This window comes from Suricata suricatta, chromosome 9, assembly GCF_006229205.1.
Source record: "Suricata suricatta isolate VVHF042 chromosome 9, meerkat_22Aug2017_6uvM2_HiC, whole genome shotgun sequence".
Classification (NCBI taxonomy): domain Eukaryota; kingdom Metazoa; phylum Chordata; class Mammalia; order Carnivora; family Herpestidae; genus Suricata; species Suricata suricatta.
In genome coordinates, this window is record NC_043708.1 from 89,229,160 (window position 1) to 89,246,884 (window position 17,725).

Below are 17,725 nucleotides of genomic sequence, written 5' to 3' on the forward strand. Positions count from 1 at the left end.
CTTCAACCCTGGTCCCCAAATTGCACTCCCAGGAGTAAAAGAATTGAAAGAGACACCACAAAATTCATTTTCCTGAACATACAACATTTTTTCAGTAGAGTCAGAAGGGTCTTAATGAAAAGTTCTACTGGGAAGGAAAACAAGAAGATAGGCAAGAGGTTGTGAGTAAAGAAGATAATTTATATCAGTGTTGTGTAGCTAAAGAAAAGAGGCAATACTGGTTATCTACAAAACCTGGCTAGGGGTGCCTGGGTGGCTCAGTCGAGTAAGCATCCAACTTTAGTTCAGGTCATGATCTCATAGGTCATGAGTTCAAGCCCCACATCGGGTTCTGTGCTGAAAGCTGAGAGCCTGCTTTGGGTTTGGTGTCTCCCTCTCTTTCTGCCCCTCCCCTATTCGTGCTCAGTCTGTCTGTCTGTCTCTCTCTCTCAAAAATAAAAAAAATTTAAAAAACTTGCCCAAAAGCCATAAATAACTAGGCTCACATATTTTTTGAGGATGATGAAAAATAAAAGAAACCAATCAAAATGATAGAGACTGAACCAATTAATTACTCAGGGGGCAATGTTTTAGGTGTGAAAGAAAATTTTTAGTAAAAGTTTAACATATTTTGAAAAACCACATTGTATCCAAATATGCAACACAAATAATTAATAGAATAAAATGTCTACAAGGGGAATTCAGGAACTTAAAAACACGAAGTAATCACCTTATTTAATCTAATGTTACATGTAAAGAGTATGGTCTTACAATCAGAAAACAAACATTAATGAACAAAGAGGAAGTAAAAGAGAAAAGGACTGTCTAAAATAACCAAGTCCAAAATGAAAAGCTAAATGCTAAAGAGCTCAAATGACCACAAGACAGAGATCCTTTTATTTTCTCAAATTAAAGCCAAAGGTTACCTGTAATATCTCTGCCAAATCTTCATTTCCGTTGTCTATTGAAATATCAAATGCAGTTTTACAAAATTTACTTTGTGTGTGTACATCAGCACCATATTTGATTAAAAGTTCCACCACTTCTTGATGATTGTGTTCTGTGGCCCAATGTAGAGCTGTCATCTTCAACATGTCCTTTGCATTAACATCAGCACCATGCTATAAAAATATTGCAAAATAAGGTATTTCTACAATATTACATATAAAGAATTCCAAATAGGAAAATACTAGCCACTGTGCTTTAAAATAAGAATCTGCTAAACATGATTGTCTCTCTATTCTTTGTTTTGAATAATCTGTGTGTTCCACAAATCTCCACACATTTGTCACTTAATCAGTTTTCTATCATGCTAATGTTCCCAATTGTTTTCCTTCTAAATTCTTAAGAGTGCAGCAACGATTTTTTCACTCACCCAGCGGTGAGCATCATGATAGAGGAAAGCTATGAGCATTCCTCCAAAATCCTCTTTAACTCTGGTCCCTTATTTATACAGAAATATCCTCTGCTTTCAAAACCAGCACAATATAAATAATAAAAAAGGGGATATCAGGGATGTACTGCCAATACGGCAGCCACTAGACACATGTGGTTATTAAGCACTTGAAATATGGCTAGTCCATAGTACTACATATGTAAACACACACTGAATTTCGAAGACTTAACACCAATAAAAAAGGATGTAAAATAGCTCATTAACAATTTTTATATGGATTTCATGTTGAAATGAAAATATTTGTATATGTGAGCTTAAATGAAATATAATATTAAAATTAGTTTTTACATTTTTAAATGCCAAGTAATAGAAAATCTAGAATTACATGTGATCATATTTGTGGCATTTACATTGTATGTCTTGGATAGGTTGATCTAAAGGCTACAATAAAAATCCTTATTTATATTATTTATTTGCTAATCATCCAAGCCTTTTGTTTCCTTCCATAAGCATTTTAACTGTGTCGAGTAAGACAAAGCCATAGTTCCTCATCATGGTGGAAACAAGAAGAAGAAATCAACTGTCTGACTTCACTAAGAACATACCTAGAGGAAGTTCTTTTTCTCTCACAAAGGAAAGCTTTAAGATAATTTTCATTTGATGCGCTTACATACAAAAAAAATGAGATAACATAGAAAAAAATAGACATTCAATGAAACTAGTTCCTTTCTCCCTCTTATAAAACCATAAATCCTCTGAAGGCTTACTTTCAGAAGCAAAGTGCAAAAAGAGAACGCATACCTTAAGCAAAACTTCTACTATGCTAGCATGGCCCTCAGAAGCTGCCATATGTAATGGCGTTCGGTCCACTTTGGTTCTCGCATCCCTGCTTACACCAGCTCGGAGCAGGACTTCTGTGGTAGAATAATGCCCATACTGTGCTGCCAGATGAAGTGGAGAGGTTCCCAGCTACACAGCAAGAAGAAAAATCCATGTTTACAATCATTTTTAATATGCTCCTAGTACTACCTTCTAATTTATATTTTATGTTTACATAACAGGTTATTTTTATATTATCTGTTTACAGAGTAATCAAACTCAAGAAAATAATTTATGCTTACCACATTTTCTTCAAAGAAGCCTTCAAGAATTCCCATACATTTCTCGATGAGGAAGAAAAGTCAGTATTTCATTTAATTCAAAACTTACCTTTTAATATTTTAAGATGAATAGCATGAACAAAATTACTTTCAATAGGAATTAGCGATAATTAGGGTTTGAGAAATTTTTCTGAGTACTGGAATGTTTTCTGCATATCAATCACACAAAACTAGTTTTCATCTATGAAATTCATATCAAATAAATATAATACATAGAGTTTTGCATTAAACTATTTTTATAGAACTTAAAAAACAAATTTATTACAGCAACTCAGTGATCTTTTTAAAGAAGTTCATATAATCATTTTTCAAGGGAAAAACGGCTGAGGTATACCTGCCAAAGGTGAGTTAGGACAGACCCAAAACAGAGCCCAGTTCTCCTGAAACTGGTTGCATGTGGTATAGCCATTACATTAACACTAAATTCACAGTATGCAGGGTAAGTACTAAAATATAAGTGAAGAAGAACCTTATCAGTGGCATCATTTTAATAGGTGAAAATCAGAATTAAGCTACACACATTTAGAGGCATAGAAAAGTCCCTATTAACTCTGATTACCAAGCCACTGATGTTCCAAAGAACCAAGATAGTTCACTAGAACATGAAATTTGTTAAGATCACTACTATAATAATAGCAAGTAAGGTTTCTGTTAAAGCACTTTCCATGGCAAGCACTATTTGAGAGTTTCTTTGGGAGAACATTCTTTTTTTTTTTTTTTTTTTTTGGAAAGAGAGAGCGAGCATGCACACCAGTAAAGGACAGGAGCAGAGGAAGAAAGACAGAGAATCCCAAGCAGGCTGCACATTCAGTGCAAAACCAGATGTGGGGCTCAATTCCTCAATCCTGGGGTTATGACTTGAATTGAAATCAAGAGTCAGACACTCAACTGACTGAGCCACCTGGGTGCCCCAATTTGGGAAGTATTCTTATAAGTTCAATGGCTACATTACAGATTATGTACATTTTAAAATTTACTAGGAACTGCCAAAGTGTCCTCCAGAATGTTTATACCAATCTACACATATCCTCACCAATGTCTGAGACTGTTAAGCTTTTTTGTGGCCCATGTGGTAGATATGCAATAGCATTTCATAATTTTACTTTGCATTTGCCTAATTATTAATGTAGTTGAGCAACTTTTCACATTTATTGGTCATCTAAACTTTCTCTTTGGTGAAGCACCATAACACGTCATTTGCCCAGTGTTCTTTGCTTTGTGTGTCTTTTTTATTGCTGTCATGGGAATTCATTATGTATTATGGATACTAACCCTTCTTAAGATCCTTTTGTCTGGGGGGGGCCTGGGTTGCTCAGTCGGTTGAATTCGACTCTTGATTTCAGCTCAGGTCATGATCTGACAGTTCGTGGGTTTGAGTCCCACATCAGGCTCCACACTGACAATGTGGAACTTGCTTGGGTTTCTCCCTCTCCTTTTCACTCTGCCCCTCCCCTACTCCCATGCACGCTGTCATCTTTTACCAGTTCTGGAAAAAAAATCTCATCTATTAGCTCTTAAAAGTAGTTCATTCCTCTTCTCACTTCCCTGTGGATTTTTGATTAGATATATTAGACTTTCGCATACCAGCCTTCCTGACTTCTGAGATCTTAATTTTTCTATTTGTCTGCATTCTGGATTTTTTTTCATATCTTTCAGTTATTAACCTTCTAACCTTTTAATCTATTAAAATCTTATCTAGTGGGGCATCTGAGTGGCTCAGTTAAGCATCCAATTTCAACTCAGGATATGCTCTCACGACTCATGGGTTTGAGCCCTGTGTCTGGCTTTGTGCTGACAGCTTGGAGCATAGATTGTGTCTCCCTCTCTCTCTGCCTCTCCCCCACTCACACTCTGTCTCTCTCTCTTTCAAACATAAATAAATATTAAAAACTTTTTTTTAAATAAAAATAAAGCAAACAACCAAGCAAGCAGCAAGCTCAGGTCATGTGAGATCAAGCCCTGCGTTGAGCCCTGCGTCAGGCTCTGAGCTAACAGCACAGAGCCTGCTTGGGATTCTCTCTCTTTCCTCTCTCTCTCTGCCCCTCCTTGCTCACATGGGCACATGCTTGCTCACTTGCTCTCTCTCAAAATAAATAAATAAATTTAAAATCCCTGTTAGTCTGTTTCTGGTGCTAGTTGTTTCAGTGAGTTATTATCCAAGTTGCCTGTGTCCTTGTGTAGTTAGTTATTTTTTGACTGTTCATTTTCCTTGGAATTTCACTTGTGGATACTGTGATGAAGGTAGGTTCCCCAGAAAGAATATTAATTTGCTTCTTCCAGGAACCTGGGGTAACTTTAGTCCAAAGATTCCACTTTTTAGTGTACAGTTTTGCAGAATGCACAAGAATTTGAGTTCAGAGACAAATGTGTCCAAGGAATGGCTTATGACTCCAAATCCTCATCAATAATTTTTTTCTTTCCATTTGGTAACTTGTTTCAAGTCAGTTTGTTTTCCTTGCAATACCCAAACAACAGGGCAGGGGAAGGGGCAGAACCAGGTAAGAAGAGGGAGAGGGTATTTCTGATTTACCCTTACACAGAAGGTGCATCTCTTTGGGATTCCAGAATTATGAGGACTGGATTTCTTAGGAGACTTCTATGAGCAGTTTCAGGTCTCTGTCTTCAGTAACGCAGTGAGGTGGAAAACCAACAGGCAAATTCACTGAGATCAGCAAATATTCTTAGGGTCAAAATTCTCTGGGTTCTGGGGTTCGCTTAGTTTTACAGGTTAGTAATTCCTTATTTTCTTTCTAACTCATTAGTGCAGTAAAGAAGATTTTTTTTTAAACAGTTAATCAAAAAAGTCTTAAAGAGACAGATGCTGAAATATTTTTACCAGTTCTGGAAAAAAATCTCATCTATTATCTCTTAAAAGTAGTCATCCCTCTTCTCACTTCCCTGAAAGTGATGAAATAAAATACTTCATAGAATTTGCTTTAAAATAATACAGAACAAAAAGTAGATGAAGTTATAGAGGAAACAAGATTCGTCGTGATTTGGTAAGTTTTGAAGTTGGCTGAAGAGGTGTGGGGGGGCTGAAAGATGTCTGAAATATTCCACAACAAAAAAATTTTTGTTTTGTTTTTCATGAAAAATATAAAAGAGCATAGGACAAGTATGCAAGAAACAACAACATAAAAATCTGGAATTTATAGTTGTTCCGTGTTAGGCAGGTTAATCCAGACTCCTACCCCTTCATACTTCTAAGACCATCTCCTTTGACTTACCCCAAGCATTAAGCACAGTTATAGTTTTTGTCTTCCTCACAACCACGTTCTATAGTTACTAGGATTGTGTTCCCATTCCTTTCTTCCTCTTTGGTCATGTTTGCAATAGTGTTACAAGTATCAATTGAAATACAAATATTTTTCCTTTTTAGAAGCAATTATGACATTAACCTCAATCTTTATCTGTTATTTTCTGAATTATAAATCCTATCTGTGCCATTTATGAGCTTTAAATTAAATTCCAACCAGCTACATTTTATATTCAACCTACAATATTGAACTCCATAGTTTAAAAGAAAAACCCTTTTTTGGACAGAATATCTAGATAAAGTTGTCATATATACATAACATAAAGATACAAATCATTTCCTTTAAAAGACAGCTATAATTCTAAAACTACAAATTTGCAAAACAAAATTTTTGTTACATATAAATACAATACTGACTTTATCTGGAAAAACTAAACAGAAGGAGGAGGGGTATGGGGAAGGAGAGGAGGAAGAGGAAGGGGAAAAGGAGGAGGAGGAAGAGAAGAAGAAAAGAAGAAGAAGATGATGACCATATTAAAATCATTTTTTACCCAGTCTGTAGTAAAAGGTGCTCCATTTGCCATCAAAATACGAACTTCATCGTCTTGACCTGCCCGTGCTGCTTCTAAAAGCTTCTTTCCCAAATCTACCAGGGACATCTAAACAAAACAAAGATGAACTTAACATCTCTCTTCATATACTATGGCATGATTATTTTTCTCGTATCTTTATTAATATTAATTATCAAGTATCCCTCTAAAAGTCTGTGAAATGGCTAATCTGCAACTACAGATCACACAAAAGCAATTTATATTTAAATTTTGAAAACAGATATTTCCTTTCTCATTAAGTTTTTACCTAACATAGTAAAATTAGTTTAAATTCTCCAATACAGCTGGTAAAGACAGGTGAAGTAAGCAGCAGAGAAGGCTTGTCTAACATTCAGGACTGGCAAGAAACTGTTTTCACTAGAGTAGCTGCAGCAATGAAGTTTTTCATAAAAGTAAACAGAAATAAAGTACAAGATACTGTCCTCTATAGCTTGATGCAAATTAAAATAAATATATCATAACAGTTTTTTACAATGGTAAATCAGAAGATGTGTTTAGAACTTAAAAATAATATTTTCAAATGTTGCACAGTCAGTATACATTCAAGTTCTTCCAGAAAAGGACACAATTCTCATTCAAAGAAAATGCTGAAAAGAAAGTTGAATGGTATTATCAATAGACTACATGTCTCACTGAGGAGCTAGAAAGTATACTTTGTATCTTGTATTCAAGATACCTGAAAAGACTAATGCCACAGGACAGGGTGTATAAGAGTGTGTGGGGGTGGGAGTGTGGGACCATGTGGGGAGTGTAACTTCTTGAATAATAAATACTCAAATACATGTTAAGGAAAAATCACAAAAGGGTACATAAATGAAGAAAGATTTGAATGTATCAGAGATACTCAAATTCAAGGAATGATAGCTCTGAGTAAAAAAAAGGTCCCAAATTCAGAAAGAATATTCAACTGGGAAACTATTCAATGATGCTGATACAGTATCCTTAGGAAAGGCAAACAGGTAGAGTTTGAGACCTGGGAGGAAGGGAAGATATTGAACCCCTAAGATTTACACAAGGAAAAATGTGCCTGTGGTATGAATTTGCCTCAATAAGTGAATACCCTTTTAGAGTTGGGTAAAGTAGTAAAGGGGAAAGAAGTTCTAAGAAGGGGATGTCAGGTTGATTAGTGTATTCCAATCTTGTACGAAGAGGCATTATTCAAGAAGGAGGGAAGGGGCAACTTGGTGGCTCAATCGGTTAGGTGTCTGACCGGCTCAAGTCAGATCTTGGGTTTGAGCCCCGCATCCGGCTCTGTGCTGACAGCTCAGAGCCTGAAGCCTGTTTCAGATTCTGTGTCTCCCTCTCTCTCTGTACCTCCTGTACTCACACTCTGTCTCTCTCAGGAAATGAACAGACATTAAAAAAAAAGAAGAAGAAGGACAGGGAGTGGAGAGGACTATGTGTATGCACATTTCCAGATGATTGAGACACCTGGGTATCTTTTATGAAGTAGTGGTTTGGGGCTTTTTCTCCTTTTTGGAAACTGGGTTGTCTGCCTTTTTCTTAATGATTTATAAACATTCATAACATACATTCTGGATGAGTCCTTTGTCAGATACAATATTTACTGTAAATATCTCCCTCCAGAATCCTGATTTCTTGACTTTCCAGCCCTTTCTTTTTCTCTGAGATCACATATTATCTTCTATGGGTAGATAATGAACTTCAATGTATTAAAAAACAAAAATATCATTCACATATTCACTGGAATAGCACTTTAATTTCCTTGTAGAACTTTTCCTTTCTTTGGCTCTCTGGTGTAAGAGGCCCCGCTTTCAGCCTGTGTCAGCTTTTGACAGGGCTCCTCACTAATCTTCATTATCTCTAGCTTTTACTTATTTATTTTTATTTTTTTAAGTAGTTTATTGTCAAGTTAGTTTCCATACAACACCCAGTGCTCTTCCCCACAAATGCCCTCCTCCATCACCACCACCTCTTTTCCCCCCCTCCCCCTTCCCCTACAACCCTCAGTTCATTTTCAGTATTCAATAGTCTCTCAAGTTTTGCGTCCCTCTCTCTCCCCAACTCTCTTTCCCCCTTCCCCTCCCCATGGTCCTCCATTAGGTTTCTCCTGTTCTCCTGTTAGACCTCTGAGTGCAAACATATGGTATCTGTCCTTCTCTGCCTGACTTATTTCGCTTAGCATGACACCCTCGAGGCCTTTGTTGTCAGTCTGGATAGAAGATCAAACCGGCCACAACGTTCCCTGAAGCCAAAGTCTAACCCAGAGCCAGGCCTTGACTCTCTTAGATTCTGTGAAGGCTGGTGGTTGAGGAAGCTGCAGAAGAGAAGTCTGAAGCTGGCAGAGGTTGGTTGATGAGGTGTAAGGAAAGAGGACAGCCTGTGGCCCTGCAGAGGCCAAACTGGTGGCGGACCCTCTCCAGGGGCAAAGACAGATCTTGCACTCAATGATGCAGATCATTTTTTTTTTCACCATACATTATCCAGCCTCACGGTCTGAGGATGGCATCCTCTGGTAAACCAGCAGTATCCTGACTGTAACAAACCTTGGTGCTTATATCCTTTATTTCATCTTTGTAACACTGAGCTTTTTGTCTGTGATCATTAATTAATAAAGAACCCATATTTTAAAAAGTAATAATAATAATAAAAGACAGCAAAGGAATGTTTGCCACAAAACTGAAAGAAACACTAATATTTAAATTATGCAAAAGGTCTGATTCAAAATGAAAAAGGAAAGAAAATAAAGACCATGAACCCAACAGAACAACAAAGGAAATGACCATATATTTTCCAAAGGAAAAAACAGAAATAATTCATAAGCATAAAAAATGTTCAGTGTCAGAGTCAAATAAATGTAAATGATTTAAAAGTAAGTTTTGATGAGCTGAGACTGACACTTCCATATACAGCGAAATATATGTTGATAGCAGTATTAAGAGATCAGTTTTTAAATGTCAATTTGGTAATACATAGAAGTTACCAAAATGTTCAAGCTTAATGATACAATAAATGATCCCACTTCTGAGAAAAAATAAAAATATAGTGAAACAGACCTATCACTACAGGTATTACAAGTAAATTTACATACATATTATCACATTTTTATCACGTGAACAGAGTAGGAAAACTGTGGAATCTAAAAGAATATGCAGCAACTTAAAATAATAGTTGGAAGTTACAAAATAACATTAAAAGGTTAGGCCACATTAAGTAAAAGGATACAAAACTAATTTTTGAATGTCAAAATATACACATAGAGAACAAAACATGGGAAAATATTGTTAGTGGTAAGATTATGGGAAATTTTGCCTTCATTTTCCAAAGTTTCTGTAATGTTACTATATTATCTTCCTAAATCAAAAGTGTTTTTTTTTTTTTTTGGTAGTGGCTCAGTCGGTTGAATATAGGAGTCGGTTGACTCCTAATTTTGGCTCAGGTCATCACCTCACGGGTTCATGAGATCAAGCCCAGCATTGGGCTTTCCAATGACAGCACAGAACCTGCTTGGGATTCATTCATTCATTCATTCATTTTCTCTCTCTCTCTCTCTCTCTCTCTCTCTCTCTCCCTTCCTGCTTCCCTCATCTCTTACCTCCTCCCCTGCTCACATATGCATTATTCTCTCTCTCTCTCTCAAAATAAGAAAATGTCTAAAAATATAAAAAGTTTGGGGCACCTGAGTGGCTCAGTCAGTTAACTATCTGACTCAGGTCATGATCTCAAGCTTCACTGGTTCGAGCCCCCGATAGGGCTCTGTGCTGACAGCTAGCTCAGAGCCTGGGTCTCCCTCTCTCTCTGACCTTCCCTGCTCACACTGTCTCTCTCTCTCTCTCTCTCTCTCTCTCTCTCTCAAAAATAAATAAAACATTTTTAAAATTTTTAAATAATAAAAATAAATAATAATTAAAATAAATTTTTTAAAGTTTTTTTAAAGGGACAAATTACATTGTATGACTATCAAGTATATGCTGACATAAAGGAAAGTTATATACTACTGACTTACTAAACAGGGAGAGTAGAAAAAATTTTTTAAATGCTGGTATTGGGTACCTAATGTAGTAAACTTACAGATCTGCTTACAAGAATTACAACAAAACAATGATGCATTTGAATAAATCAACTTCTACCATAATTCACAATTCTGTAATTATCTTAGTTATTTAAAACATACCATATTTAAGTACTCAGAATACTTAAGTTATTGTGGTCTTAAAATCCCATGAGGAGGGCTCCTGGGTGACTCAGTTGACTAAGCACCTGCCTTCGACTCACACAGTCCACAATTTCGAGCCGCGCATCGGGTTCTGTGCTAACAGATCGGAGCCTAAAGCCTGCTTCAGATTCAGTCTCTCTCTCTCTCAGAAATAAACATTAAAAAATTTTTAATAATAGAAAATAATATTCTATGAGCAACATAGCTGTTTAGTAGATAAATGTAGCTGGATACTTTTGAACCGGCACATCTCAAAATTGTAGCAGCATTGCCCCCTAGAGGGGCCTTTGGATATATATGGAGGCATTTTGGGATAGATGCAGGGAGCAGCAGGATGAAAGCTTTACTACCATTTAATATTAGAGGTCCAACAATGTAGGAAACAATTCAGTATGGCAAAGAATTGTCACATGTTCTGGGTGACTTTCAAAGGCTCCAATGAATATATCTAAGGTTAGAACTTAACTAATATACAAATAAAATGTATTTTTCCACAGTTATTAATGTATCCCAAATTTCTCAGAAGGGAACCATACAATAAATCTATTTGCTTTGTTCAGAACTTTACTAAGAAGTGTTCACCATTTTGGAAAATCATATCACCCATGTCAATACCACTTGGGGATCTAGAATCACCAATATAAATCAATATCAAGCAGCTTTCACAGGATCATTCATAGTGACTCTACAAATGGCTCTATAGGTGCAAGCATGTGACAATCTCTTGTGTCATCCAGAGTAGTCTGCTGAGTATTTATATACTGATATATACATTTTATTAGAAATTGCTTTCCTTCCATTTCTTCTTTATGTTATAATTAGGTATTATAATGACCTTTTGAAATTATGTAGACAGATAACATTAACCATAATTGTCACTTCAAGTTAGCAAAAGGGACAATACAAAACGTCTTTTAGAGAAGGATAGCAACATATCTAAATAAGATTGGAAAATCAATGGAAGAAAATACATAGGAGATCAAGTATGACCAAACTCAAAGGTACTCTTTTAATTTTTTTGCAGATGATTAGTAAAACTTAAAACAATGAAAATACCAAAATGTAGCAATTTCACTTCTGATGTGAAGAGAACCACACACACCACAGAGTAATTCTAACCCTCAGAGGAACTCAAATACATTAAGACAACAAACAGGGACCACAGCTCCAGAGAGTCCTCTTAACTTACTTTGTTCATTATTTTATCTATTAAATCCTCAGAGATAAAGTATTAAATTTACATAAAAACAAATGTTGCTTTTTTGGTATGGCAAATAACTTTCCCCCAAGCAAATGAAGACTCACAGACTCAATAAATTTTAATGTTAAACATACTTACTAAAAATATACTGTATTATGGTACTGAATGCCATCCAGGTTAATACCCCTTTCCTCTTGAAAAGTAATCCAAAATCCCACTATAATAAATTCCATCCTTAGTTCTTTTTACTACTTCTGTAAAAGTCAGTCACAATCTAATACAAACCATTATTTTAACTTTAATAATATGAATTTTAATAAGATCTATAAGACAACTTCAAAATGTCTACAAACTAGCTACTTTTTGCTCAAAACTACATGCTGAGAGAGCCATCTAGTGGTAACAGCAATTATTGACTATAATTCCATTTTTAAAGCTTAATTAAAAGTTTGTTTTAAATTTCTATAATTCATAGCTCACAGAGGTATTTTAAGGATTATTATAACATCTACTGGACCTGAAAACTCTCTATGAAACTGTAAAGTACTAGCTCCATGTGAACCATTACTAGTGCTTAATAAAGAATATGGGGGGCGCCTGGGTGGCTCAGTTTGTTAAGCGTGCAACTTTGCATCAGGTCATGATCTCACAGTTCGTGGGTTCAAGCCCTGCATCGGGCTCTGTGCTGACAGCTAGCTATGAGCCTGGAGCCTGCTTTGGATTCTGTGTCTCCCTCTCTCTCTGCCCCTCCCCCACTCAGTCTCTGGCTCTCTCTCTCTCTGTCTCACTCTCAAAATAAAATAAAGACATAAAAAAGTTGTTTAAAAAAAAAGAATATGAAAGCACTTAGAAAATATAATCCTATCACAATATACTTAATAAACCTTGACTGCCTAATTAAAAACTTCAGAGTAAACATACAATAGCACACCTATGCTCAATGAAAACAATTGTAAATCCAATAAAATTTTTCCAAAGTTTTTCATCCAAGCAATTTAGTACTATGTATGAAAATGATCATACTCTTTAACCAAATAATCCCACTCATGAATCCAACACAAGAAAACTATCTGAAATATAAATATACTAATAGTAATGTTATTTAAAATAGGTAAAACTAAAATGCCTTACTACAATCAATAAAGAAATTAAGATAGACCATAATGGAATCGTGCAAGCATTTGTTTTTGGTTTTTTTTACTTTTTATTATGGGAAATTTTTAATACAAGAATAGACACAATAATATAATGAATAGACATCAACTAGCTTCCTATCAATTTATGGCCAGCCTATTTCCCACCCACACATATTATTTGAACAAATATCAGACATATCATTTTACCTGTAATATTTCAATATGTCTAAAAAATAAAGATACCTTTTAAACAGTACTGTAGTCATTTAAGATTATAAAAATTATGCAACAGCAAAAGCATATAAAATGTGACTAAGTAAAATTAAGTAATTACAGTCATGTGTATAACTGTATGTAGGAAAATCTTCTTGGGCATGAGAATTTAGTTGCCTACATTCTCGTAAGAAAATAACACTGATAATAAATGTAGCACCTGGTATCTTTATCTACATTGTCTCAGGTAATCTAAACAGCCTTACCACAATGGTTATGGTCTCCATTTCGCAAAGGAGATAAACAAAAAGTAGAAGGATTTACCAAAGAGCACTAGTTTTAGTCTAAAGAGAAGACCCGTATTTCTTAAATCTTATGTTCTAAATTACAGAATACTGGGAATCTGCTGGGATATAAAAGAATATGCCCTTCAAGTCTCTGTGCACTTCTTTTGAAGAAAAAATAATGATATGAACTCTGGTATATTTGGATTTTTCTCCCACTCCTATTTTGTATACTGGGCTTTTTTTTTTTTAACTTAAAAATAAAATGACACTTTCAAACATAAAGCATCTAAAGAAAAATTGTCTCCCATAGACCCTTATTTCAGAAAGCCACTAAAAGATGTAGTCCTCCAAGACCAGGAGTAAACCAGAAGAAACAGGAATCAAGGAAATAAGGGATCTAACACAGAGTGACGAGGATCCCCAAGATGATGTTTATAAAGGAACCCCAAGATGTGCTGGACCAGAGACCTGGAAAGTAAATCCAGACTGGAGCCAGAGGACAGAGGTTCCAGAAGGAGGTCTGCAAGGAAAAGCTAGTAAGACTCCCAGGAAAAGAGTGAGATTTTCTGTGGGGATTTGAGACGGGTTAATGATAGATACAAGAAAAGTAAGCAAAAGAAAAAACTACACAATTTCATTTTCAGAGGGAAGAGGAAAAAAAACCAATACAAGAAAGAAAATGTAATCCCAACATGGCACGGGTTAGGGAAGAATGGTAGTTCCAGGGTTCCAATAACCACTGCATACTAATCCAGGCAAAATTTTTGGTGCCTTTCTATTAAGATGAAGAGTGATGAAAAAAATGCTTAGAGGTGGTTTGGTTTAAGATAGTCAAAGCTTCATCTTCATAAATACGAAGTCAAAGATATTTAAAGATATTTCTAAAATAGAAAAATCAATAAATAGCATAAGGTTGTTATTTAGAAAAATGGAAGGAAATACTGGGGGGGGAATGAAAATAAAGAATAGATACCTCTGGGAGAGAGATCTGAGGTGGGAAGGAATAACACAAGGGACTCCAGGGTTATTGTTTTGTTCTTGTGTGTGTGTGTGTGTGTGTGTGTGTGTGTGTATTTCACTATAAACCTTGTATTTTTTACTTTTTCACTGTATATTAAAAATATAACACTGAAATTCAAAGTCATCCCCACACTGCCTTGTGATCTTACTCCCCAGAAGTTACTATTTAAATGTTTAGTGTGTAGCCTTCCAGATCTTTTCTATGCCTACAGAAACACACATACACACAATGCTTCTTTTTAAGCAAACAAAAATCACAAAAAGGGATCATACTATATGGTTTTACAACTTGCTTCTTTTCACTTAATAGGGATACCGTTGTTTTTATCAGTGACAGCTAAGTGCACATACAGATAAACACATTCTTGTTACTGGCTGCACAGTTTTACAAAGTGTGGTAGGCTGAATAATGCCCCCCATTAAGACATTAAGATGTCTAGATCTTAATTCCCTGAATCTGTGAATGTTAGCTTATATGGCAAAAAGGACTTTCCGGGTGTGATTAAATTAAAGATCTTGAGATAGGAAGATCCTGGATTATTGAGATGAGCCTAATGCAATCAGAAGAGTCCTTATAGGAGGGAGGAAGGAGGGCCAGGTTCAGAGAAGGTTGCAGAGATCTAAGAGAAGAGAGACAGATCTGAAGCTGCTACAGCTGCTAGCCTTGAAGATGGTGGGAGGGGGCGCTGTGCCAGCCAAGAAATGCAGGAAACTGGAAAAGGAAAGAAAACAGATTCTCCCCTGGAGCCTCCAGAAGGAACGCAATCCTGCTAAAATCTTAATTTTGAGTTTTCAGATCTCCATAACTGTAAAATAATAAATTTGTTACAGCAAATAGGAAACTATTATACTACAGAAATAGGAAACAAATACGTGGGGTATGAATAAATTAATTATTCAGTTTTGTTTTCACCTTTACAAATAGTACCGTAACAAGCCCATACACTTGGATTAGCACTTTTATGAAAACTATTCTAAAAAATATAATTGCTAGAGGTGCCTGGGTAGCTCAGCTGGTTGAGTGTACGGCTCGTTTCCAGCTCAGGTCAAGATCTCACGGTTATGGGATCGGATCCCCCCCCCCGCCTTTTTGAGAGAGAGAGAGAGAGAGAGAGAGAGAGAGAGACAGAGTGAGCAGGAGAGGGTCAGAGAGAGAGGGAGACATAGAATCCGAAGACAGGCTCCAGGCTGTGAGCTAGCTGTCGGCACAGAGCCTGACAGGGGGCTCGAACTCACGAACTGTAAGATCACAACCTGAGCAGAAGTCGGACGCTCAACCGACTCAGCCACCCAGGCATCCCTAAAATAATTTTTTTAAAGAAGTATAATTGCTAGATTTTTAACATCATATTAAAAAACATTTTTTAATGTTTACTTATTTTTGAGAGAGAGAGAAAGAGCATGAGTGGGTAAGGGGCAAAGAGAGAGAGAGAGACATCGAATCCAAAGCAGGCTCCAGGTTCCAAGCTGTCAGCACAGAGCCTGACGTGGGGCTCGAATTCACGAAATGTGAGACCTGAGCCGAAGTCGGATGCCACCGAGGCACTCCTACAGTCACATTTTAATTGTGATAGACACTACCAAATTATCTACCAAAAGATTATACCAATTGACACTCCAACTATCAGTATAAAATAATGTCTGCTTCTCCACAAGGTTCCCAATCTCCAAAGACAGAACCTTGATTCCAGATCTATATCTTTCCAAAGTTAAGATCAAGAATCCAGTGAACTCGTATTCACAAAGCTGATTAAAAAAAAAAAAAAACTTCCTTCCAGAGTAACTTTTCTTGAGAAAATGCGACCTGAGGAAATCTCACTATCACACAGGGAGAACACAACACACAACTGCTTTAACATCTTTAAAGCCTTCTATTAAAAGGGCATTCTTTTCCTCCAACTCGAAATTAGGGGGGAAGGGGATTGTCATGCTATTTTTTCACCCACTTCCAGTGAAAGCCTGCTTCAAATCCATGTGTGTTCACATTAAGTTTCATAGAGGGAACATTCCTTCTCTGGGAAACTTTTCCTTCTCTGGTATCTACCTATCTTATCCAAATCATGAGCCCTCATCAGACTCACCACTTATTAAATGATAATAATTCCTAACATTTATATAGTACTACACATACACATATAGTGGGTATAATATAGTAAAGTATAACACAGCCATACGTGTGTGTATGCATATATAGAGAAAACAAGAGAGACTGTGCCAGACACAGTCTAAGAATTTACATATACTAACTCATTCAATTTCACAATACCTTCAAGTTGGAATTATCATCATCATCATTGTAATGCTGAGAAAACTGAGGCAGAGAAGGTCACATGCCCAAGGTCATACTGTTAGTGGGGATTTGAACCAAGGCTGTCTGTTTCCAGAGTCCATACTCACATATAATGAAATATACCATCGTCTGAGTCCTTCTAGTAGTGATCACAGTCTAGATGTCCCCACTGAACACATGCACTACCAATGCTACTCCCTGGCCTAAACGTTAACCACTACCTTTATACACTTCACTTCACATAAAACACAAGAGGTGGTACAATAAAACCTGCCACGAGTTTCGACTCTGACTTGCACTGGTCATCAAATGATTCATGCTTATGTGTGTTACTTAAATTATAAAATGCTTGGAGGCAAGGATGGTAGCTTATGTGTCTTTCGACCGGATTCCCAACCTCTTCCCTTTAAATACTGGCAGTTCCTCAGTATATCATTCTTCAGCCCTCTTTCTTTCTCTTCATCCTCTCCTATAGCAAGTTTATCTTTCTTAGCCAAGATTACCTGATGACTACCAAATCTATCATAAGTCCAAGCCTCCATCCAAGCACTAGACTCAAATATTCAACTGGATGGACACCTCCACCTATAGATGCCAAGGCACTTCAAAAGTCAAGCTGTCCAAGTAGTGGCTTGTTCTGTAGATCAGACACTTTGAAATCATCTTTGACCCCTTTTTTCTACTCACTTCGATTCCAATCAGTTATTACGATCTGTCACTTTTACCTCCTAAATGTCTTCTTAAATCCTTCTACATCTTTCCAATGCTAAAGAGTAGACCTTCAATAAGTGTATGTTGACAGTCGCCTCAATCTTTGCTTGGTCTCCCTCCTTTCTCTCCTAGGACACCTCTAAATTAATGTCTATGCTTCAATCTTGTCTTTCTCTAATTTATTCTCTATTCTACTACCAAACTTCTTAGTCATTCTTAAATGGAATCATGCCCTTCCTCAGTTAACTCAGTGACAGTCAAACTTTGGGGCACCTGAGTGGCTGAGTC

At 36.4% G+C, this 17,725-nt stretch overlaps 1 protein-coding gene across 7 annotated transcripts in view; it reads right to left on the reverse strand.

Moving 5' to 3' along the window:
- GABPB1 (GA binding protein transcription factor subunit beta 1) overlaps positions 1–17,725 on the reverse strand; it is a 71,069-nt gene that overhangs the window by 27,288 nt on the left and 26,056 nt on the right. For all 7 annotated transcript variants that reach the window (XM_029950540.1, XM_029950538.1, XM_029950535.1 and 4 more), the window contains 3 exons: positions 6,343–6,450; positions 2,177–2,344; positions 906–1,100 (listed from right to left, as the gene is read on the reverse strand). In XM_029950540.1, coding sequence (XP_029806400.1) covers positions 906–1,100; positions 2,177–2,344; positions 6,343–6,450 — 471 coding nt within the window. The remainder of the gene's footprint in view (positions 1–905; positions 1,101–2,176; positions 2,345–6,342; positions 6,451–17,725) is intronic.